The 24,641-nt window shown below is 43.2% G+C and overlaps 1 protein-coding gene across 5 annotated transcripts in view; it reads right to left on the reverse strand.

Moving 5' to 3' along the window:
- Positions 1 to 996: 996 nt before the first annotated feature.
- ube4a (ubiquitination factor E4A (UFD2 homolog, yeast)) overlaps positions 997 to 24,641 on the reverse strand; it is an 81,135-nt gene continuing 57,490 nt past the window's right edge. For all 5 annotated transcript variants that reach the window (XM_059956892.1, XM_059956890.1, XM_059956891.1 and 2 more), the window contains 7 exons: positions 23,621 to 23,721; positions 17,957 to 18,070; positions 17,296 to 17,470; positions 8,721 to 8,901; positions 6,714 to 6,861; positions 2,473 to 2,630; positions 997 to 2,365 (listed from right to left, as the gene is read on the reverse strand). In XM_059956892.1, coding sequence (XP_059812875.1) covers positions 2,233 to 2,365; positions 2,473 to 2,630; positions 6,714 to 6,861; positions 8,721 to 8,901; positions 17,296 to 17,470; positions 17,957 to 18,070; positions 23,621 to 23,721 — 1,010 coding nt within the window. In that variant the 3' untranslated portion in view covers positions 997 to 2,232. The remainder of the gene's footprint in view (positions 2,366 to 2,472; positions 2,631 to 6,713; positions 6,862 to 8,720; positions 8,902 to 17,295; positions 17,471 to 17,956; positions 18,071 to 23,620; positions 23,722 to 24,641) is intronic.

A 24,641-nucleotide genomic window follows, 5' to 3' on the forward strand; every position in this document is an offset into this window, starting at 1 on the left:
CTCCTAAATGAAGGTAAAATGTGATAAAGTTTTCCTTAACAATAATAAAGGCTGCTTTAATCTTACATTAAGCAAGAATTTCTATGCAGTGGAAAATAATGAATTAAATGTTTGCATCCAATCTTCCAATCTCCTTCCAATCTCTATCTCCACAAGACTCTACCGAAAAACAGAAAGCACTCAGACCTTTTATGAAACAAAATGAAATCATTAAAAGGTCAAAGGAAAATCCTTTAAAATTTTCCTTGAAAGGCCCAAATATATGGAGTTCAGCGTGTCACAACTCAACAGAACATGTGGCCTGCAAGATCCCATAATCAGTATTTTAAGGCAGCAAGTGGGGCAGTGAATTTAAAATGTGTGCAGAAGTATAAAATCAAATGATCAAAGCAAAGCCAGAGCACCAAAACCTGCAGGATGAACATCAACTTGAGCTCGTCACTGCACACCACCACCCAGAACTAGTAGATACACAAACATTTTAAAAAACATTATTTTGTGCTATTCTTATGCCACAAATCTCTAACACTTAAAATACAAATAATACTTAATACATTAAATAACTTTCACCATTCATTTAGATTCACCGCTCAAGGGCGACAGTTGCGTTGGTGAATAACAACCATAAACCTGAATTTGGCTGGAAATGTTTCCATAAACTTGGACATCCATATCTCAGTTGGCATTTTTTTTGCATTAATCCTGTATAATTTAGGTAATGTTCATTTATCCTAATATAAGCTTGCATAACCAGTATTCACTCTCATTAAGGAAATAGGCCTAAGTGTCAACTAATGACTTGGAAATAAGCAATTAATGATAAACTCAATCTTTTAGGCAAATGAGTTGGAAGAATGAAGAGAAAGTACAGGAATCTTCAAAATAAATCATTACCTTGCTCATGGACAGCAATTCCTAGTAGAAAACTGTTGAAATTTATTTAAGCAGAATAAGCCATTTCTCTATGTTGCGGACTTTGAGAGAAAAGGCATCATACAATGGAAATATTTTTATTAAGCTGCCAAAGGCCAATTCAAGTGCTTAAAGTTTCCTTCTACAATATCTGGCTTAACAAATGAGTGTGTTGCCAGGGGGTGGGCGGAGTGGGGGGGAAAAAAGAAGAACATTACATAATTTCAGATATCATTGGGTTCATTTGCCTGGGAGTAGAGCTATTGATGTTTTTCTTAAATTGAGCATTCTGTACATTAACATTAACTTCCTAATATAGGTGATCTGTTCTGTACACTAAACGTGGATAAAATTATAATATTTTCTTTGCAGTTATGGGGTAGGGTTCCCAGTGTACAATACTTGCAGATGCACTGAAACACACCAATGTTTGGAGGGATTCAACCGCACCTCTGGCACCATGAACATCATAAAAGGAATTTTCAGATGTTCCTCAATGCAATTCCTGGCATGACAGATGTAGCACCAGTTCATATTTTTCCCTAAACAATTTAAACATGTTAGGGATTACCCCACCTCTTTGTAGATTATTTATTTATTACAGAAAATATACTACTAGTCTTGAGACATGATGATTATACAGACCAACTTCACCAATATAGGTGCATTACTATTAGTTGCTTCTTCCCACTTTACATCCCCTTCTAGCTGGAAAAGCAAGTATCCAGTTAAAGTTTAAAGAAAAGTGATTCTGATAAGTTACAGAGAAATAAATACACAATCTTGGGACTAATGTTGTGCTGCAGTAGCCATCACATTTCTTTTTGGGCTATTTAAGTAGAATCTCTACTCCCACAGAATAAGTTAACAGGCCCATTGAAACAAATGGAAAAGGAATTTCACAACAGCACAAATAACGCTTGTTTATAATAGCAAAGCATAATTTCAATTTCATTAAAAACACCAACTCAAGCAGCCATTTTGTTAGTCATGAACTCATCACTCATTTAACTTATGTTAAGGTCCTCTGCAAGTACTGATTTACAGTCAGCCAACTCATAAGGAAAACACTGGATACTATTTGCTAAAGCTGGCAGTTGGCTGCTTAAGAGCAAAAGTGAAACTGTGCTGGGCCAAACTCTTGCACAGTTATAAGAAGAACATTCACTAAATTGATTTGTACTAAACAAGGATTGTGAAGTTGGATTAAGATATGCCATTAAGGTATAATCCCTGGATAGTCCTGGTACGATAGGCAGGTATAGTCAGCAGTAAATGTCCCATAACTATGCATGCCAATTATCTTCTTGCTTTATCATTCTAAATCTGCCCATTTTGATCCTTTTGTCGTTTCCTTTCAGCCAGCCACTGCTGAATTTTCTCTCTTATTTCTGAATTTGGTTTGATCTGATCCATTGTGAGTGGGCTACGATTGAACGGATCTGTTTGGTCACTGAAAGGGAAAAAAAACACACATAACAGGAGAAACAGAGAATGGAAATGAAATTCATCCTTGAAAATACAATTATCAAATCTGGACTGTGAAAATAAATTGCTTACCTGAGGAGGTGCCTAGCTATAGTTGATCTATCAACTGTCACCCGAGAGGAGGGCAGCAAAACTGGATCAGTCATCAGTGTGCTCATTATTGGGTCAAGGAATTCATCCGGTGCATCTACAAATATCTCCTCTTCCTGCTGTTGTAGGTCTGCAAGGGACTGATTAGCAGATGAATGTTATTGTGGTGAAGAATGACGCCATAGCAAAAGGGAACATCCCTAAACTTAACAATACTGGAGTGGCAGACAAGACATTAAACAAAGGCTTAAATAACAATAGAAAAAAATGTAAATGCTTAAAAGGGCAGGTAGCATCTGCAGGAAAGAGTAAAACAGAGTTAATGTTTCAATCCAAGACCATTTATCAGAATTGGCAAAGAGAAAGGAAGATAGTTTTCAGATGCAATAATGGGAAAAAGAAGTGGGTGGAACAAGGGGAATATCTCTTGATGAAACCAAATGGGTTAATGAGGCATTTGAAATAGTTTATGCTCATGTCATGTGCAGTTAACAGCAAGGCCATGGGACATGCCCAATGAGCTAGATCAGGCATGGGCAAACTACGGCCCGCGGGCCATATGCTTTTTAATCCAGCCCACAGAACTTAATGAAATTATATTAATAAACCTTGTTAACGTTTTTTCCCCGCAATTCTGGCGTTTTCCCAATAGATGACGCACTCTATATACATTGACCTTTGTTGAGGTGCAGCGTATTACTCCACATTTGCGCTTTACTTTGTGACCTTGTGGCGACCCATTTCCTGGCACATCCGAACCGGCTCACAATTAGCCAGCGTTCCGGCTAAGAGAGATAGCCTGCGGGGATTTGCGAGCACAGAGCTCCGCATACCGGCGCGCTCTCCCTGCTTTGTCATTGTGCGGGTCGTTGTTGAGTTTTGGCACAGGGGACAATTGAATAAGAAGGAGCAGGACAAGTAGACCTGCATCTCCTACCATTTTTGAAATAAAGACAGTCAGGAGGAGAGTGATGATGATAATATCTTGAAGTATAACAGAATTTTCAGTGCTTTAAAATAATAACTGTTACTATTAAAAAAAGCTGTATTTTATTCATTTAATTTTCAGTGTTTTAAAAGTCATTTCAATAAATAGGTAAATACCATGGGACTTCAAAGACAGATATTTTGTTGTAATGCATTTGTTCATTTTCAATTGAAATTAAAGCACATGTTTTCTACATATCCCATGATATTTTATTTTCTCTTCTGAGGTGTATTACCAAAACACTCCGTCCATCTGCTCCTGGTCTGGCCCCCCTGTCAAATTTTAGAACCCTTTGTGGCCCTCAAGTCAAAAAGTTTGCCCACCCCTGAGCTAGATTGTACTTTTGGAAAGAGAAAACAGCTAAAATTATAGATGGATGACTAATACGGATAAAAAAAATACCTAAAGTTGGCAAATTCAATATGGAGTCTGTGCCCAGACCAGATGAACTGTTGTTTCTTAAACTTATCTTGGGCTTCATTGTATCAGATTGCATTACAATCTTTGCACGAGTCACCATGTATATTGTTTACAATGAGTTTCACGCAAGAAAGGAATTTCATTATACATTAGCATTCAGAATCCGAATCCGGCTTATTATCATCATCAGCATGTGATGTGAAAATTGTTAACTTAGCACCAGCAGTTCAATGCAATACATAATATAGAAGAGAAAAATAAACTAAAAAATAAACAAGTAAATCAATTACAGTATATGTACATGTATATGTATAGATTATATATATATATATATATAGATTATAAACCGTGCAATAAACAGAAGTATTGTATATTTTAAAAAAGTGAGGTAGTGTCCGAGGGTTCAATGTCCATTTAGGAATCGGATGGCAGAGGGTAAGAAATTGTTCCTGAATCCCTGAGTGTTTGCCTTCAGGCTTCTGGACCTTCTACCTGATGGTAGCAGTAAGAAAAGGACATGCCCTGGGTGCTGGAGGTCCCTAATAATGGACACTGCCTTCTCAGACACCGCTCCCTGAAGATGTCTCCCTGTAGGCTAGTACCCAAGATGGAGCTTATTTCGGTCCTGTGCAGTAGCCCCCCATACCAGACAGTGATGCAGCCTGTCAGAATGCTTTCCACAGTACATCTATAGAAGTTTTTGAGTGTATTTGTTGATATGCCAAGTCTCTTCAAACTCCTAACGAAGTATAGCCACTGTCTTGCCTTCTTTATAACTACATCAATATGTTGGGACCAGGTTAGATCCTCAGAGATCTTGACACCCAGGAACTTGAAACTGCTCACTCTCTCCACTTCCGATTCCTCTGAGGATTGATACGTATTCCTTCGTTTTACCCTTCCTGAAGTCCACAATCAGCTCTTTTGTCTACTGACATTGAGTGTGTGGGGTTGTTGCTGCAGCACCACTCCACTAGTTGGCATATCTCACTCCTGTATGCTCTCTCATCACCACCTGAGATTCTTCCAACAATGGTTGTGTCGTCACCAAATTTAGATGGTATCTGAGCTATGCCTAGCCACACAGTCATGTGTATAGGGCTAAGCACACACCCCTGAGGTGCTATCACCAATCCGCACAGATTGTGGTCTTCTGGTTAGGGAGTTGCGGATCCAATTACAGAGAGAGGTACAGAGGCCCAGGTTTTGACATGACAATAAACTAAGCAAATTATGAACCTATGGGGGGGGGGGGGGTCTCATATAGAAAAGTCACACTGTGGTGGTGAATTAAAGTGGCAGGCAAGCCAGAGGGTTACCTCTGCAGATTGAATGCAAGTACTTTGCAAACTAGTCACCCAATCTGCATTTGGTTTTTTCAACTTAACAGATTCCTCTTTCCACAGATGCTGCCTGACCTGCTGACCATGCAGAGCACTTCCTATTTCTGATTTCCAGAATCACCTGATTGTTATAATTTCATGGAGAGAAGACTGTTGCCAAGAAGAGGCTATCACCAATTTACGCAGCGCATATCAGATTACAGCCATGATATAGGAATCCCTATGGAATTCCGTTCACAGGGCCCTCCATAATTCTAATTCACAAATTAACAGATTAATCTGGAGATTAGTTCCACAGAAACTAACTGAACTATTTTAATTCAAGTAGCATTTTGTTGAGCCATCACATTTACTGGCTCAGCAATGACGTAGCTTCTGGATTGGTATATGGACAGGAAAGGAATGGAGGGTTATGGGCTGAGTGCAGGTCAGTGGGACTAGGTGAGAGTAAGCATTCGGCACGGACTAGAAGGGCCAAGACGGCCTGTTTCCGTGCTGTAAATGTTATATGGTTATATGGATGTCCATATAACAGGAAAGACTAAAGCTTACTTTGGATTACTGGCATGTTACACTATTTATTGGAGCTAATTTTAATAAACACGTGAGATATCACAGCTAGCATCTCAAAGTAAAGCAGCCACCTGTGTGTTTTCATTTTATCACCAAATTACTGAACTATATTGTTTTGCAGAAATCTTAGCTATTAGTTTTCTTTATTTTATTTAGATATACAGCACTGTAACATGTCTAAAAACTAAAACTAAATTGAAGGCCTGCTTTGATTTCTTTAATGCTGCAATTATAGTTAGTAAATAAAAATATACATGTCAGAGTTGAAGTGTTGAAATTGATATCCATTAGGAAGGGCATTCTCCCCACTTTTAGCTTTACCACATTAATAGTAAAGACACCCTAGTCATAAGATTAAGTTTCATGTCATTATGCACTGAGCTAAATCACAAATTAACAATCCTTCTGTCCATACACAACAACTTCCCATCTAACTTCAAATTGAAGTTAGATGTCCACAATCTATAGACGTCCATAATTTTAAAACCCAGGCTTAAGAAGACAAGTGTATGGTGTTGCAATTCTATTTCAGTATCTCCGCTAACTCACATTGTTTTCCTTTATTCTCAAGCTAACATCTCAGCGAGATATGGATTATCGTCTATTTCCTTTCACTTACTAGTTCATTCTATGCCCAAGCAACATCCAATGCAACTTGGAGCCATCCCAGTGAATACCTTTACAATGTTCAGTTTCCTGTATCAACATATTGTAAGACAGTTCACTATGAATGCATAACAATCAAAAAACATCTAAAACATCATCATCTTGTTAGGTGGTATGCTCAACTGCTATTGTAATGCTATTTCAATCATCGTGATCGCAAAGTCTCTGCAGTCACCAGAGACAGTACCTTTGTGTCTAATTAAACCACTTGATTAAACACATGACATACTGACCTTTATTTTATCAGCAAGTTCACTGAATGCCATGATCATGTTGCCAGGCTTGTTGATCTTTTTCAATACTCTCACCGTCTGTGCAAATAGCATAGGGGAATAGGAGCGCCCATCCTTTGGTACTGTAGCACAGAAATCATCCTTTGCTCTGAAGGAGCAAGAGAAGGAGAATTAACAATTATAAACTAAGGTGACCAAACATTTTTAAACAAGTTGTTTGGTTTTGATCCAAATATCAAGGGAAAGTTAAAAACACATTTTAACTGCATGTTTGAGAAAATATTAAAACTAAATTCAGACATGGATTAAGGGATGCAAGTTAGTCCATTTAAACCAAGGAAATCCCATGATCAGAATGAAGGTGAAAACCAAACAAAAATCCCATTGATGTCACATATACTATCTCTTCTTGAGGAAGAAGTTGATTCAAATGAAGATCATGTACTTGAATACATTCATACTACTTTGTTCCTATACTCACTTTATACTGGATAATTACGCAATCGTAAGTGTGCCCGTAGTTTTACCTTCTTTGGAAGTTAAGGGGGGGCTCAGTTTGTCATGGAATGCTAACAAAATTCTTACAGATGTACTGTTGAAAATATCTTGACTGGTTGCATCAAGGCCTGGTACAGCAACTGTTATGGCAGGAACATAAAAAGCTGCAGAGAGTAATGATCTCTGGCCAATATATCACGGGCACCTCCCTCCTGACCACCAATAATACCTACAGGAGGCACTACATCAAAAGGCAACATTCATAAGACATAGCAAAAGAATTGGGTCATTCAGCTCATCGAGTTTGCTCTGCCATTCAATCATGGCTGATTTAATTTCCCTCTCAACCCCATTTTCTTGCCTCCCCCTCCATAATCTTTGACACCTTTACTAATCAAAAACCTATTAAGTTCCACTTTAAATATACCTAATGACTTGGCTTCCACAGATGTCGGTGGCAATGAATTCCAGATTCACTACCATATGGCTACAGAAATTCCTCACCCCTGCTCTAAAGGGACGTCCTTCTAGTCAGACTGTGCCCTCTGGTCCCAGGCTCTCACACCACTGGAAACATCTTCTTTACCTCCACTCTTATCTACGCCTTTTAAGATTCAGTAGGTTTCAATGACAATTCCCCTCATTTTTCAAAACTCCAACAAATACAGGCCCAGAGCAATCAAACACTCTGTATCATTAATTATCAAAGATCCCCACCAGCCAGTTGGGCCATGCTATCTTCTCACTGCTACCATTGGGCAGAAAGATTAGAAACCTTAAGTCCTAATTAGATTCAAGAATAGTTATTTCCCTTCACTTCAAACATCCAGTTCCTGACCCAACCAGCAAAATCCTAATCACTAGTGTTCAGCAACAGATTGACCACTTTGCACAAAATGGACTTTGTTTTCTTATAAAAATTGTGTATAATTGATGGTTAATTTGCTTTGCTTGTGAATGCTGCTTCTATATTATGTGCCTGGGGTGTTGCTGCACTTAAGTTCTTCATTGCACCTGTACATACAAATGTCCTTGTGTATAGAATAAACCAGACTTTAAAGACCCTGTAGAGATTAAAGATCAGCGACCTGCTCAATTGAGTTGAATTTCTTTTCTGTGGTCTTTTTGACGCACTATATTTTCCACATAAACTGAAATCCTTGCCTGTCTAATTTAAAATTAGAAGAGTAAAGAATATTTATGTTAAAATGGTGCACAAATTGCACATGGGAGATCAAATGCTGTAACTGGCAAAGGATATATGTATTAACTTTAAATGGGAGGAAAAACAAGGGGGAAATTAGTATTCTACTTTCCACGGTCTTGGATGCTAATTACTACAACAACTTGAAGGGACTGGGGATACTGTCTATTTTACAGCATTCTTAGTGATAATATATCTTGAGTCTTCAGTAATCAAGTATTAAACTGGAATATTCCAATTCTGAGACTCAGACTCGAGGTATTCTATGAAACTGATCTACATTTTGTTGAACTGTTGTCACTTACCCCAAGTTCAAGTAGATGGTGCAAATATCAGACACCAACTGTTGAGGCTTAAAGTCAAATTCACTGAAATCCTTGACTTTCAGGGCACCCATTTTAGGCCCCACTAAGTGCTGAAGAAAGTAATTCAGCATCGAGATGATCCGCTCAGCAAGGATGGGATGCACACACAAGGCCTTGATTTCTAGCAGAGAGAATTATGTTTGGTAACTAAACTAATCACAGTTTGAAGACAGCTTTTAAAAACTAAAATACCTTCTAGTCTTTCCTTCCACTCCTGTCAGTATTGATGCATCCTTAGAAATTAAATACTCACTATTCTCAGAACACATTGTCACAAATTAAATAGAAAAAAATTAACTTTCAAGTAAAATTGAGTTTTAGGTGACTAATATTTCTGAGAATAAGTATCTTAAGCATCATTGCTTTGTAACCAGAATCAGGTTCTTTCTTGGCTTGCCTGTAGGAAGCTAATTACAAAGTCTACAGCTGAACAAATGACAATCAGATTATACTGCTTAGTCTACTGAAGTCACTCACAGGTCATGTATGAGATCACAATGTTCAGCTTTTGAAATCTGAATTACACTTTCAAAAATAGTATCAAGTCATGGGGATGTTTAACACCATAAGACACAAGAGAAGAATTAGGCCATTTGGACCATTGAGTCTGCTCCACCATTTGATCATAGCTGATTTATTATCCCTTTCAACCCTATTCTGCTGCTTTCGCTCCATAACCTTTGACACCCTGACTAATCAAGAACCTATCAACGTCCACTTTAAAGTTACTCAATGACTTACCCTCCACAGATGTACGTGGCAATAAATTCCACAGATTCATCACTCTCTCACTTAAGAGATTCTTCCTCATCCATATGTTTTAAAATCAGAAGGCAAAACAAAGGAAATCATGAACTATTATGAAGGAAGAATTACTCAGAAACTTGAGGATGAATTCTGTATGAATCAGCTAGGGAGCAAGATGAGGGGTGACGGATATTGAACTCAAAATTCAGATTCTTGTGCATTAAGGCTCTACTCAAAATGCTCTGAACTTCAGAAACTGCTTATTGCAACCTTCTGCTGATCAGAACATAAAGATTTGAATAGAACAGCCAATATCAAAATTTTTAATGTAAAGGACATAACCCCCAGTCCTGAGTTTTAATGTTAAGTACTTCATTTACATCAGAAAAGGTAGTAGTATTCTAAAGGCAACCAGGAAGCAACCGTAGCTGACAAGGAAAGTCAAAGACAGCATAAAGCAAAAGAGAAAGCATATAATAGAGCAAAAATTAGTGGGAAGTTAGAGGATTGGTTTTTAAAAGCTTCCCAATATAATACAACTAATAAAGCCATAAGGAGGGAAAAAATGAAATAAGAAGATAAATTAGCCAAAAATATCAAAGAGGATACCAAACGATTTATCAGATATATAAAAAGAAAGGTGAGAGTAGATATCAGGCTGCTGGAAAATGATGCTGGAGAGGTAGTAATGGGGGACAAGGAAATGGCAGGTGAACTGAATAAATATTTTGCATCAGTCCTCACTGTGGAAGACACTAGCACAATGTTGGAATTTCAAGAGTGTCAGGGGTAGAAGTGAGTGCAATTGCTATTACTGGGGAGAAAGTGCTTGGGAAGCTGAAAGGTCTGAAGGAAGGTAAGTCAGCTAGACCAGACGGACTGCACCTCAGGGTTCTGATAGAGGTAGCTGGAGGGTTTGTCAAGGCATTCGAAATGATCTTTCAAGAATCACTAGATTCTGGCATGGTTCCAAAGGACTGGAAAACTGCAAATGTCACTCCATTCTTCAAGAAGGTAGGGAGACAGAAGAAAGGAAATTATAGCCTGACCTCAATGGTTAGGAAAATGTTGGAGTTGATTATTTATTTTTTTATTTTTAAGGATGAGGTTTCAGGGTACTTGGAGGCGCATGATAAACTAGGACGTAGTCAACATGGTTTCCTCAAGGGAAAATCTTGCCTGACAAATCCGTTGGAAATTTTTGAGGAAATTATAAGCAGGTTAGACACCAGAGAATCAGTGGATGTTGTGTACTTGGATTTTCAGAAGATCTTTGCCAAGGTGCCACATACAAGGTAAGAGCTATGGTATTACAGAAAAGATACAAGTGTAGCGGTGTGCTACATGCAGCGCTAAAATTACGACACGGAGTCGGTAACTGCAGTCGAAGGAAAAAACTTTATTCGAAATCTTCAGCCTCACTTTTAAGCCTCCCTCAACCTGCCCCCCGTGGCGCAGAGGCTCCAAAGCTCTGTGCTCGCAAACCCCCGTAGGCTATCTAATTGTGAGTCGGTTCGGATGTGCCAGGAAATGGGTCGCCACATAACCCCCCCCCAGAACTGGCGATACACCCCCCAATGTCCACAGTCTGGGCCAGAACCTGCTTGGGAGGTCGGCCTCTGCGCCGAGGTGCCGGAAACTCGGCCGGTTGCGCCAGGTACACATGGGCTGGTTTGAGGCGGTCCACCGTGAAAACCTCCTCTTTCCCCCCAACGTCCAGCACGAACGTGGACCCGTTGTTCCGGAGCACCATAAACGGCCCCTCGTATGGCCGCTGCCCGCCCCTTCGTACAAACACAAACTTACAGTTCTGTAGGTCTTTGGGTACGCAGGTCAGGTGCCGCCCGTGCTGTGAAGTGGGTATGGGGGCCAGGTTACCGAGCTTCTCGCGTAGTCTGTCCAGGACTGCTGCGGGATCTTCCTCTTGCCCCCTTGGGGCTGGTAGGAACTCCCCGGGGACGACCAGGGGCGTGCCGTATACCAACTCGGCCGACGAGGCGTGCAGGTCGTCCTTGGGCGCTGTGCGGATGCCGAGTAGGACCCAGGGAAGCTCGTCCGTCCAGTTGGCTCCTCGCAGGCGGGCCATGAGGGCCGACTTCAGGTGACGGTGGAAACGCTCCACTAGCCCGTTCGACTGTGGGTGGTAGGCAGTGGTGTGGTGCAGCTGAGTCCCCAAAAGGCCATAGCTGACCACAGGCTGGAGGTGAACTGGGCGCCTCTGTCGGAGGCAATGTGGGCTGGTACACCAAAGCGAGATATCCAGGTGGCGATCAGGGCTCGGGCGCAAGATTCGGAGGTGGTGTCGGTGAGCGGGACCGCCTCTGGCCATCTTGTGAACCGGTCCACAATAGTCAGGAGGTGCCGCGCTCCGCGCGACACTGGCAGGGGGCCCACAATATCCACATGAATGTGGTCGAAACGCCGGTGGGCGGGATGGAACTGCTGCGGTGGGGCTTTGGTGTGCCGCTGCACCTTGGCCGTCTGGCAGTGCATGTACGTTTTGGCCCATTCACTGACCTGTTTGAGGAGTCCGTGCCAAACGAACCTGCTGGAAACCATCCGGACAACTGTCCGGATGGAGGGATGTGCCAAGTTATGAATGGAGTCGAAAACGCGGCGCCACCAGGCTGTTGGGACAACGGGACGGGGCTGGCCGGTGGCGACGTCACAGAGTAGGGTCCTCTCACCCGGGCCCACGGGGAGGTCCTGGAGCTGCAAACCGGAGACTGCGGTTCTGTAACTCGGAATCTCCTCATCCGCCTGCTGCGCCTCTGCCAGTGCCTCAAAGTCTACCCCTTGGGAAAGGGCATGAACGGTAGGGCGAGAGAGCGCATCCGCCACGACATTGTCCTTACCCGAGACGTGCCGGACATCCGTCGTGTATTCAGAGATGTAGGACAGGTGGCGTTGCTGGCGGGACGACCAGGGGTCGGACACTTTCGTAAACGCAAAGGTAAGCAGTTTGTGGTCCGTGAACGCGGTGAAGGGCCGACCTTCTAGGAAGTACCTGAAATGCCGGATTGCCAGGTAGAGCGCCAACAGTTCCCGGTCGAAAGCACTGTATTTGAGCTCGGGTGGTCGCAGGTGTTTGCTGAAAAACGCCAGGGGTTGCCAGCGACCTGCGATGAGTTGCTCCAGCACCCCACCGACTGCCGTGTTAGATGCGTCCACTGTGAGGGCGGTAGGGGCGTCCATTCTGGGATGTACTAGCATTGCGGCATTCGCCAAAGCTTCCTTCATTTGAACGAAAGCGACGGCGGACTCCTCATCCCAGGTAATGTCCTTGCTCGGACCCGACATCAGGGCGAACGGGGGCGCATGATCCGGGCAGCTGAAGGGAGGAAGCGGCGGTAGGAATTGACCATACCTACGAATTCCTGAAGGCCTTTGATCGTGGTGGGTCGGGGAAAGAGGCGGACCGCATCTAACTTAGCGGGCAGAGGGGTTCCTGTAGCCCAGGAAGTCAATGGTATCGAGTCCGAACTGGCATTTGGTGGGGTTGATTGTAAGACCGTACTCACTCAGTCGGGCGCAGAGTTGACGGAGGTGGGACAGATGCTCCTGATGACTGCTGCTGACTATGAGGATGTCATCCAAATAAATGAACGCGAAGTCCAGGTCCCGTCCCACCGCGTCCATTAACCGCTGGAACGTCTGTGCGGCATTCTTCAGGCCGAATGGCATGCGGAGGAACTCGAAAAGGCCAAACGGGGTGATGAGAGCCGTTTTGGGGACGTCGTCAGGATGCATCGGGATTTGATGGTACCCTCGGACGAGGTCTACCTTGGAGAAGATCCGTGCGCCGTGCAGGTTTGCTGCAAAGTCCTGAATGTGCGGCACAGGGTAGCGGTCCGGTGTGGTAGCCTCGTTCAGCCTGCAGTAGTCGCCGCACGGTCTCCAGCCCCCCGTCGCTTTGGGCACCATGTGCAGGGGGGAGGCCCATGGGCTGTCGGACCGCCGGATGATCCCCAATTCCTCCATCCTCTGGAACTCCTCCTTCGCCAGTCGGAGCTTGTCCGGGGGAAGCCGCCGAGCGCGGGCGTGGAGGGGTGGCCCCTGGGTCGGGATGTGGTGCTGTACGCCGTGCCTGGGCATGGCCGCTGTGAACTGCGGTGCCAGAACCGATGGGAAATCCGCCAGGACCCTGGTGAAGTCGTTGTCGGACAGCGTGATGGAGCCGAGGTGAGGGGCTGGCAACTGGGCTGCACCCAGGGAAAACGTCTGAAAGGTCTCGGCGTTTACCAGTCTCTTCCTGGTCAGGTCGACCAGTAGGCTGTGAGCCCGCAAAAAATCCGCACCCAGAAGCGGTTGGGCTACGGCGGCCAGTGTGAAGTCCCACGTGAACTGGCTGGAGCCGAACTGTAGCTGCACCTGACAGGTGCCATAGGTCCTTACTGTGCTGCCATTCACGGCCCTCAGGGGGGGACCCGGTGCCCTGCTGCGGGTGTCGTAACTCGTCGGAGGTAAAACGCTGATCTCAGCCCCAGTATCGACCAAAAACCGGCGTCCCGACCTTCTATCCCACACATACAGGAGGCTATCCCGATGGCCAGCCGCCGTAGCCATCAGCAGCGGCTGGCCCTGGCGTTTCCCGGGAACTTGCAGGGCGGGCGACAATGGCGGGCTTTTGTGCCCCACCGCTGGTGGTAGAAGCACCAGTGTTCATTGGGCCGGGGGTTGGCGGGCTCTGCGGCCGGGCCTGGACTGGTTTGCTGCCGGGAGCGTGGCTGGGAGATCTGTGCGATGGACGCCCCGCTCACCTTTTTGGCGTTCCACAGCAAGTCCGCCCGGGCTGCCACCTTCCGGGGGTCACTGAAATCCACGTCGGACAGCAGCAGTCATATGTTCTCGGGCAGCTGCTCCAGGAATGCCTGCTCAAACATGAGGCCTGTGTGTCCCTCGGCCAGAGACAACATCTCATTCATTAAAGCCGATGGAGGTCTGTCTCCCAAGCCATCCAGGTGCAGTAAATGGGCAGCCCGCTCGTGCCGTGAGAGTCCGAAAGTCCTGAGGAGCAGGGCTTTGAATTCTGTGTACTTGCCGTCTGCCGGGGGCGACTGTACGAACTCCGCGACCTGGGCCGCTGTGTCCTGGTCGAGGGAGCTCACCACGTAGTAGTAGCGGTGTCTTCTGAGGTGATCTGGCGAACGTGGAATTGGGCTTCGGCTTGCTGGAACCATAGGTTCGGGCGCTGTGTCCAGAAACCCGGCAGTTTCAACGAAACCGCATGAACAGAGGCGGCGTCGGTCATTTCTGGTCCAAAAATCGTTTGGACTGTCGGGGTCACCAATTGTAGCGGTGTGCTACACGCAGCGCTAAAATTACGACACGGAGTCGGTAACTGCAGTCGAAGGAAAAAACTTTATTCGAAATCTTCAGCCTCACTTTTAAGCCTCCCTCAACCTGCCCCCCATGGCGCAGAGGCTCCAAAGCTCTGTGCTCGCAAACCCCCATAGGCTATCTAATTGTGAGTCGGTTCGGATGTGCCAGGAAATGGGTCGCCACACAAGCATAGATAGAGGATTGGCTAATTGGCAGGAGGCAAAGAGTGGAAATAAAGGGAGCCTTTTCAGTGGCTAATGGTGTTCTGCAGGGGTCAGTGAAGGACCACTTTTTTAAAAAATGTCAGTGCTTTGGATGATGGAATTGATGGCCTTGTGGCCAAGTTTGCAGATAGGTGGAGGGGTAGGTAGTGTTGAGGAAGCAGACAGGCTGCAGAAGGACTTGATTAGGAGAATGGATGAAGAAATGACAGATGAAATGCAGTGTTGAGATGTATATGATCATGTAGTTTGGTAGAAGGACTAAGAGCATAGACTATTTTCTAAACGAGGAGAAAATTCAAAAATCTGACGTGCAGAAAGGGACTTAAGAGTCCTTGTGCAGGATTCCCTAAAGGTTGAGTCAGTGGTGAGCAAGGCAATTGCAATGTTAGCGTACATTTCGAGAGGACTAGAATACAAGAGCAAGGATATAAAGCCTCAGCATTACAAGGCACTGGTGAGGTCTCACTTGGAGTATTATTAGCAGTTTTGGACTCCTCATCAAAGAAAGGATGTGCTGAGATTGAAAAATTCAGAGGAGGTTCATGAGAATGTTTCTGGGAATGAAAGGGGAGCTCATTGAAACATATCAAATACTGAAAAGCCTCGACAGAGTGGATGTGGAGAGGACATTCCTATCATGGGGATCTAGGACCCGGAGGGCACAACCTTAGAATAGAGGGATGACCACTTAAAGTAGAGATGGAGAAGGAATTTCTTTAGCCAGAGGGTGGTGAATCTGTGGAATTTGTTGCTACAGGTGGCTGTGGAGGCCAGGTCATTTGCTGTATTTAAGATGGAGGTTGATAGGTTCTTGATTAGTTAGGGCATGAACAGTTACAGGAAGAAGGCAGGAGAATGGGGTTAAGAGGGAAAATGGATTAGCCATGACGAAATGGCAGAGCAGACTCAGTGGGCCGAATAGCCTAATCCTGCTCCTATGCCTCACGGTCTTACCAGTATTTGGAAGATTCATTTGCTGCATGGAGGGAAGTGATCTGGCCTAACATGCACATGTCAATATTTTTGAGGTGGAAGATTAATGTTCATGCTGTTTCTTTTCCTGTTTTACATATTTATTCCATTAATATTTGCAAATCAATATTGAATTTTCTTCAGCCAACATATTCTAGATCACAACTTATGATCTACAGAGCCCTGGTGAGATCCCACCTGGAGTATTGTGTGCAGTTTTGGTCTCCAAATTTGAGGAAGGACATTCTTGCTATTGAGGGAGTGCAGCGTAGGTTCACAAGGTTAATTCCCAGAATGGTGGGACTGTCATGTTGAAAGATTGGAGCGACTGGGCTTGTATACACTGGTATTTAGAAGGATGAGAGGGGATCTGATTGAAACATATAAGATTATTAAGGGATTGGACACGCTGGAGGCAGGAAGCATGTTCCCGCTGATGGGCGAGCCCAGAACTAGAGGCCACAGTTTAAGAATAAGGGGTAGGCCATTTAGAACAGAGATGCGGAAAAACTTTTTCACCCAGAGAGTGGTGGATATATGGAATGCTCTGCCCCAAAAGGCAGTGGAGTCCAAGTCTCTGGATTCATTCAGGAGAGAGTTAGATAGAGCTCTTATAGATAGCAGGGTCAAGGGATATGGGGAGAGGACAGGAATGGGGTACTGATTGTGTATGAGCAGCCATGATCACAGTGAATGGTGGTGCTGGCTAGAAGGGCCGAATGGCCTACTCCTGCACCTACTGTCTATTGTCTATTATGGACATGCCCTCTTCTTACTGCTACCATCAGGGAGAAGTTACAGGAGCCTGAAGACATGTAACATTTTAGGAACAGCTTCTTCCCCTCCACCATCAGATCTTTAAACAAATCATAAGTGCTACCTCACTTTTTGCACTCTTTTTGTCTTATGCCTTTCCAGTTACCAAATAACACTTAATACTACTGAGATAATACAAAACCAAGGACTCTTATTTCCCCACCATCTTCCTTTGTTAGCCAATATACAGAACTGTGCAAAAATTTTAGGCACCGTACTGCATGCACTGGATTCTTGCCCTTTACAGAAATGACATAAAACAAGGCATATTTTACACACCCAGAGATTTACCTACCTTTTTATCTTAAATAAATGAACTGAACTTATCTGGTAGTTACAAATATTTGGAGTTTATTAAAGTTCACATGTTGCATTAGGTACTAATGCTCCATTGACTCCCCTTGTGCCGTATGTGGCAGTTCAAAAGCACTGACCTGAAGTGAGAAAGGCCAATGTTCCAATTGTTTCATTGGACATAATGTTGTGGAAACGTGCAAGTTGTCCAAACATCTGAAGGTTTCCCTCCTTTTCCCTACGAGTTTCGGGAGGCAAACTATTCCATTCTCCTCGATCCTTCTCAATTTGTTGAATCTTAATCTTGCTCAAATACTGTAAAAGATAATAAAACTAAGACACTCAAACAATTTAAATGCTTAAACACAATAGAAACATTATTCCAAGCCTGTCATGTCATTTGTTAGCTTTTTGCATTTTCATGTGGATTTCTGATTAGTCAATTCAAAAGAAAAGTAATTCAAAAAATATTTATAACCTCCCCACTTGACCCCATAACTTAATTAAGTATATATCACTGTGTTGATGTACTGCTGAGAAAGAATTAGTCTCAGCTGTAATGCCTTCAAGAGACATTCACACAAAGAACTGAAAGGACACTAAGTCTGCAGACATATCAGAAGTGAATGAGATCATCTGGTACATGACCATGAGTCACTATGTTCAGAAGAGGAGCAGTGAAAGAAAATAAAAAGAATAAATTAATTATTGCCTATCTGACTTTTTGTTTTTGAATGGACTACAGAAGAACATGCTTAAAACCTGAAATACAAACAAAAGTGACTTGCTAGCACAAGGTACCTGGATGGCTTCATCCAACAGAAAAATGGCATCGTTGATGAGCAAATTGAGAAATCGAAGAAAAAGAGGAGGGTTCATTGCCTCCAAGTTGTCAAAAGCATAGTCAGCTAAATTCTGAAAGCCAAAGAGAATAAATAGTTCAGTTGCAAAACAATTTATACCATACAATATGTTTATGACCGTTACAAAATAAAGTCTCTTCCTGGATTTTTCCCAGACATTAAACCTTAAATTTCACTGCAAGATTAACATCCAGAGAATTTCCTCTTGTCCTGAAGTTGTGTCTTATCAAGATAAGCCCATAAGACATAGGAGCAGAATTAGGCCATTTGGCCTATCAAGTCTGCTCCGCCTTTCAATCATGGCTGATCCATATACCCCCTCCTCAGCCCTCTTACTTTTGATGCTGTGTCCAATCAACAACCTATCAAGCTCTGCCTTAAATACACCCAATGACCTGGTCTCCACAGCTGCCCTTGGCAACAAATTCACCACCCTCTAGCCAAAGAAACTTCTCCACATCTGTTTTAAATGGACAGCCCTCTATCCTGAGGCTGTGCCCTCTTGTCCTAGACTCCCACTCCCCCACCATGGGGAACATCTTTTCCACATCTACTCTGTCTAGGCCTTTCAACATTCAAAAGGTTTCAATGATGTTCCCACCCCCACCCCCCCAATTCCTTCTAAATTTTGGTGAACACAGACTCAGAGCTATCAACCGTCCCTTGTGTGAAAACCCTTTCATTCCTGGAATCATCCTTGTGAACTGCCTCTGGACCCTGCGCAACACCAGCACATCTCTCCTCAGATGATTAGTCCAAAACTGTTCAACAGTGCCTTATAAAGCCTCAGCATCACATCACTGCTCTTGTATTCTAAACCTCTTGAAATGAATGCTAACATTGCATTTGGCTTTCTCTCCACCAACTCTACCTGCAAGTTAACCTTTAGGGTGTTCTGCACAAGGACTCCTAAGTCCCTTTGCATCTCAGATTTCTGGATATTCTCCCCGTTTAGAAACTAGTCTGCACATTTACTTCTACTATCAAAGTGCATGACCATGCATTTTCTAACATTGTATTTCATTTGCCATTTTCTTGCCCATTGTCCTAATCTGTCCAAGTCCTTTTGTAGCCTACCTGTTTCAATAGACAATAGATGCAGAAGTAGACCATTCGGCCCTTCGAGCAAGCACCGCCATTTTGAGATCATGGCTGATCATCTACCATCAATACCCTGCCTTGTCCGGTTCCTGCCTTGTCCCCATATCCCTTGATTCCTCTATCCATAAGATACCTATCTAGCTCCTTCTTGAAAGCATCCAGAGAATTAGCCTCCACTGCCTTCTAAGGCAGTGCATTCCAGACCCCCACAACTCTCTGGGAGAAGAAGTTTTTCCTTAACTCTGTCCTAAATGACCTACCCCTTAATCTCAAACCATGCCCTCTGGTACTGGACTCTCCCAGCATCTGGAACATATTTCCTGCCTCTATCTTGTCCAATCCCTTAATAATCTTATATGTTGCAATCAGATCCCCTCTCAATCTCCTTAATTCCAGCGTCTCCAAGCCCAGTCTCTCTAATCTCTCTACGTAAGACAGTCCTGACATCCCAGGAATTAACCTTGTGAATCTACGCTGCACTTCCTCTACAGCCAGGATGTCCTTCCTTAACCCTGGAGACCAAAACTGTACACAATACTACAGATGTGGTCTCACCAGGGCCCTGTACAAATGCAAGAGGATTTCCTTGCTCTTGTACTTAATTCCATTTGTAATAAAGGCCAACATCCCATTAGCCTTCTTCACTGCCTGCTGCACTTGTTCATTCACCTTCAGTGACTGATGAACAAGGATTCCTAGATCTCTTTGTATTTCTCCCTTACCCAACTCTATACCATTCAGATAATAATCTGCCTTCCTGTTCTTACTCCCAAAGTGGATAACCTCACACTTATTCACATTAAACGTCATCTGCCAAGTATCTGCCCACTCACCCAGCCTATCCAAGTCACCCTGAATTCTCCTAACATCCTCATCACATGTCACACTGCCACCCAGCTTAGTATCATCAGCAAACTTGTTGATGTTATTTTCAATGCCTTCATCTAAATCGTTGACGTAAATCATAAACAGCTGTGGTCCCAATACCGAGCCCTGTGGCCCCCCACTAGTCACCACCTGCCATTCTGAGAAACACCCATTCACCACTACCCTTTGCTTTCTATCTGCCAACCAGTTTCCTATCCATGTCAATGTCTTCCCCCCGATGCCCTGAGCTTTGATTTTACCCACCAATCTCCTATGTGGGACCTTATCAAATGCCTTCTGAAAATTGAGGTACACTACATCCACTGGATCTCCCTTGTCTAACTTCCTGGTTACATCCTCGAAAAACTCCAATAGATTAGTCAAGCATGACTTACCCTTGGTAAATCCATGCTGGCTCGGCCCAATCCTATCACTGCTATCTAGATATGCCACTATTTCATCTTTAATAATGGACTCTAGCATCTTCCCCACTACTGACGTTAGGCTGACAGGATGATAGTTCTCTGTTTTCTCCCTCCCTCCTTTCTTAAAAAGTGGGATAACATTAGCCATTCTCCAATCCTCAGGAACTGATCCTGAATCTAAGGAACATTGGAAAATGATTACCAATGCATTCGCAATTTCCAGGGCCACCTCCTTTAGTACCCTAGGATGCAGACCATCTGGACCTGGGGATTTGTCAGCCTTCAGTTCCATCAGTCTACTCATCACCGTTTCCTTCCTAATGTCAATCTGTTTCATTTTTTCTGTTACCTTATGTCCTTGGCCCATCCATACATCTGGGAGATTGCTTGTGTCTTCCCTACTGAAGACAGATCTAAAGTACTTATTAAATTCTTCTGCCATTTCTCTGTTTCCCATAACAATTTCACCCAATTCATTTTTCAAGGGCCCAACATTGTTCTTAACTATCTTCTTTCTCTTCACATACCTGAAAAAGCTTTTGCTATCCTCCTTTATATTCCTGGCTAGCTTGCATTCGTACCTAATTTTTTCTCCCCATATTGCCTTTTTAGTTAAATTCTGTTGTTCCTTAAAAATTTCCCAATCATTTGTCCTCCCACTCACCTTAGCTCTGTCATACTTTTTTTTTTAAATGCTATGCAACCTCTGACTTCCTTTGTCAACCACTGTGGCCCCTTTCCCCCCTATGAATCCTTCCTTCTCCAGGGGATGAACTGATTTTGCACCTTGTGCATTATTCCCAAGAATACCTGCCATTGCTGTTCCACTGTCTTTTCTGCTAGGATATCCATCCAGTTAACTTTGGCCAGCTCCTCCCTCATGGCTCCATAGTCTCCTTTGTTCAACTGCAACACTGACACCTCCGAGCTGCCCTTATTCTTCTCAAATTGCAGATAAGAACTTATCATATTATGATCACTACCTCCTAATGGCTCCTTTACTTCAAGATCACTTATCAAATCCTGTTCATTACATAACACTAAATCCAGAATAGCCTTGTCCCTGGTTGGCTCTCGTACAAGCTGTTCCAGGAATGCGTCCCTTAGGCACTCTACAAACTCCCTATCCTGGGGTCCAGCACCAACCTGATTCTCCCAGTTCACCTGCATGATGAAATCCCCCATAACTACTGCGACATTACCTTTGCCACATGCCAATGTTAACTCCCTATTCAACTTGCACCCAATATCCACGCTACTGTTTGGTGGCCTATAGACAACACCCATTAGGGTCCTTTTGCCCTTACTGTTCCTCAATTCTATCCACACAGTTTCCTTGACACTATCTGCCCTATCACCAATCTTCGTATCATCTGCAAACTTGGCAACAAAGCCATCTATTCCACCATCGAAAATCATTGATAGACAGCACAAAAAGCAGTCCCAACACTGACCCCTGTGGAACACCACTAGTCTCCGGCAGCCAACCACAAAGGGATCCTTTTATTCCTACTTGTTGCCTCTTACCAATCTATAGTCTTGTGAGACCATGGGTTTGCGCCTTGGAAGGTTTCCAGGGCACAGGCCTGGGCAGGGTTGTGTGGGAGACCGGCAGTTGCCCAAGCTGCAAGCCTTCCCCTCTCCACACCACCGATGTTGTCCAAGGGAAGGGCACTAGGACCCAAGCAGCTTGGCACCGGTGACATCACAGAGCAATGTGTTGTTAAGTGCCTTGCTCAAGCACACAACGCGCTCGAACCAGTGACCTTCAGATCACTAGACCGACGCCTTATCAACTCCACCACGCGCCAACACTTCTTACCAATCAGCCAATGGTTAACCATGCCAGTAATTTTCCTGTAATACCATGGGCTCTTGACTTGGTAAGCAGCCTCATGTGTCACACCATGTCAAAGGCCTTCTGAAAGTCCAAAAAGGCAACATCTGCTGCATTCCCTCTATCTATCTTACTTATAATCAAACAGGTTTGTCAGGCAAGATTTTCGATTAAGGAAACCATGCTGACTTTATCCCACCTTGTCCTGTGTCAGCAAATACTTCATAACCTCATCCTTAACAACTGACCCTAACATCTTTCCATCCACTGAGGTCACACTAATTGGTCTATAATTTCCTTTCTGCTGCCTTCCACCTTTCTTAAAGAGAGTGGTGTGATATTTGCAATTTTCCAGTCCTCTGGCACCATGCCTGAATCCAATGATTTTTGAAAAGTCATTACAAATGCCTCCACAATCTTTAACGCTACCTCTTTCAGGACCCTAGGGATGCAGTCCTTCTGGTCCAGATGACTTGGGTTCCCTTAGGTCTTTCAGCTTTTGAGCACCTTATCCCTTGTAATAATAACTGCACTCACTTCTCTTCCCTCACACCCTTCAACATCTAGCACACTGCTAGTGTCTTCCACAGTGAAGACTGATGCAAAATACTCATCTGCCATTTCCTTGTCCTCCGTTATTATTGCTCTGGCCTCATTTTCTAGCAGTTCTATATCCACTATCATCTCTTATTCACATTTAAAAAAAACATACTTGAAAAAGCTTTTACTATACGCTTTACCAGCTTGCTTTCATATTTCATCTTTTCCCTCCTAATGATTCTTTTAGCTGCTCTCTGTAGGGTTTTAATAGCTTCCCAATCCTCTGTCTTCCCGCTCATTTTTGCTGTTGTAAGATGATCGATAGAGGATGCATTAGAAACAGCAATTAGAGCAGATCAAAACTCAACCCACTCTCCAAAAATATGAAGTAGATGTACTGTAGGAATTTTGAACTTTCTATTGCAAGCATACAACCAAGTACTCAGGGCCAACAAAACTTTGAAGTAATTATATAGAGACAAGCAGGCTTAGTTACATCAGTTGCATAAAATCACAGTAAAAGCTTTTCATAAATGTTCACTATTGCCATGTAAACTCATTTCAGTTCAACAAGAATCTAATCCAACATGTGCAAGAGAAAGTCAACAATTAGAAATTTTTTTTTTAAAACACATGCTTGTCTGACAACTTTACTTGTATGTTCTGTTTATTATGTTACTACCTTAATATTAAAAATAGTTAATGCAGTATAGAGCTTCAAATGTAGCACATTTGAAACACTTCCCATGGACCAACTACAAAAAGTATATTTGTTATACAAAGTGTACGGCATGCAAGGATAATACATTTAATAAATAAAAATAATACAGACCTTGATGCTTTGTCTGTAGTTATCATATCCCCACATGTATTTTAGGATAGGGTACATAGGTCGTCTATAGTTAAACTTTTGTTCAAACTGGTGTGGATCTCCTAAAGATAAAAAAATGTCAGTTGTCACATGAAAGCTATATTCATGTATAGCAATTGCCTATTAGTTGCAAGCTCTTTAGGATACGAGTCCAACTTTTTACATTTGTATACATTTGTCATTTATAATACAATGCTGAATCTGATGCTCAGATTCCAGCTGGTTCATAAAATTGTCCAAGAGATGGATGAGATAACTCTTAGCATTGCTCTGTCCAGTTATTTAAACCCTCATCCTTCCCATCTCAGTATCCGCACTTTCTTAAATGAATCTGGAATTTTCAATACTTATGTTACACTTAATAAAAAGCTGACATTTTGCCATTTTAGGCAGATGTCATGCTCCGCTCCCATTGTTATAAATGAAGCTTGAAATTATGTTCTGAATTTGTCCCTTGTTTGTACTTTTCACCAAAGATTTTCTTGGGTACAGAATTTCAAAATAATCTGATCATGGGCAATCTGACAACAGCATTACTTTAATACCAGTCTTGTGCTTGGGTCAGGTCCATAGGAGTCAGGCTGGACAGCCAATTTAATTTCTACGTGACAGCAGTCTCCTTTCAAAACTGACGAACCAACATTACAACAAACATTAGACCAAGAATGTGCAGTAATGGCACTGCCTCTGATTTAAATGTCCTTGTGCCTCAATATCTAGCCCTGAACAAGTGAATGCTATTTCCACTGATATTTCTAATGTAATCATCCTGTTAGATTATTTACAACCATTTCTTTGGTTTCTCCAACTGATGCCAAACAGAACATTGCTTCCCCAGGCTTTTGCCAAATCTCATTGCTTGGGTAACTTGAGCATAGCTGTATGAGGTTTTCTTCCCTCCTGTATGGAAACGTACAACTCCTTTTCAGCAAGTATCCAATCACAAATTCAATGCATTGTGAAAGTCAATGTGTAAATCTAG

Source organism: Hypanus sabinus, chromosome X2 (genome assembly GCF_030144855.1).
Source record: "Hypanus sabinus isolate sHypSab1 chromosome X2, sHypSab1.hap1, whole genome shotgun sequence".
Taxonomy (NCBI): domain Eukaryota; kingdom Metazoa; phylum Chordata; class Chondrichthyes; order Myliobatiformes; family Dasyatidae; genus Hypanus; species Hypanus sabinus.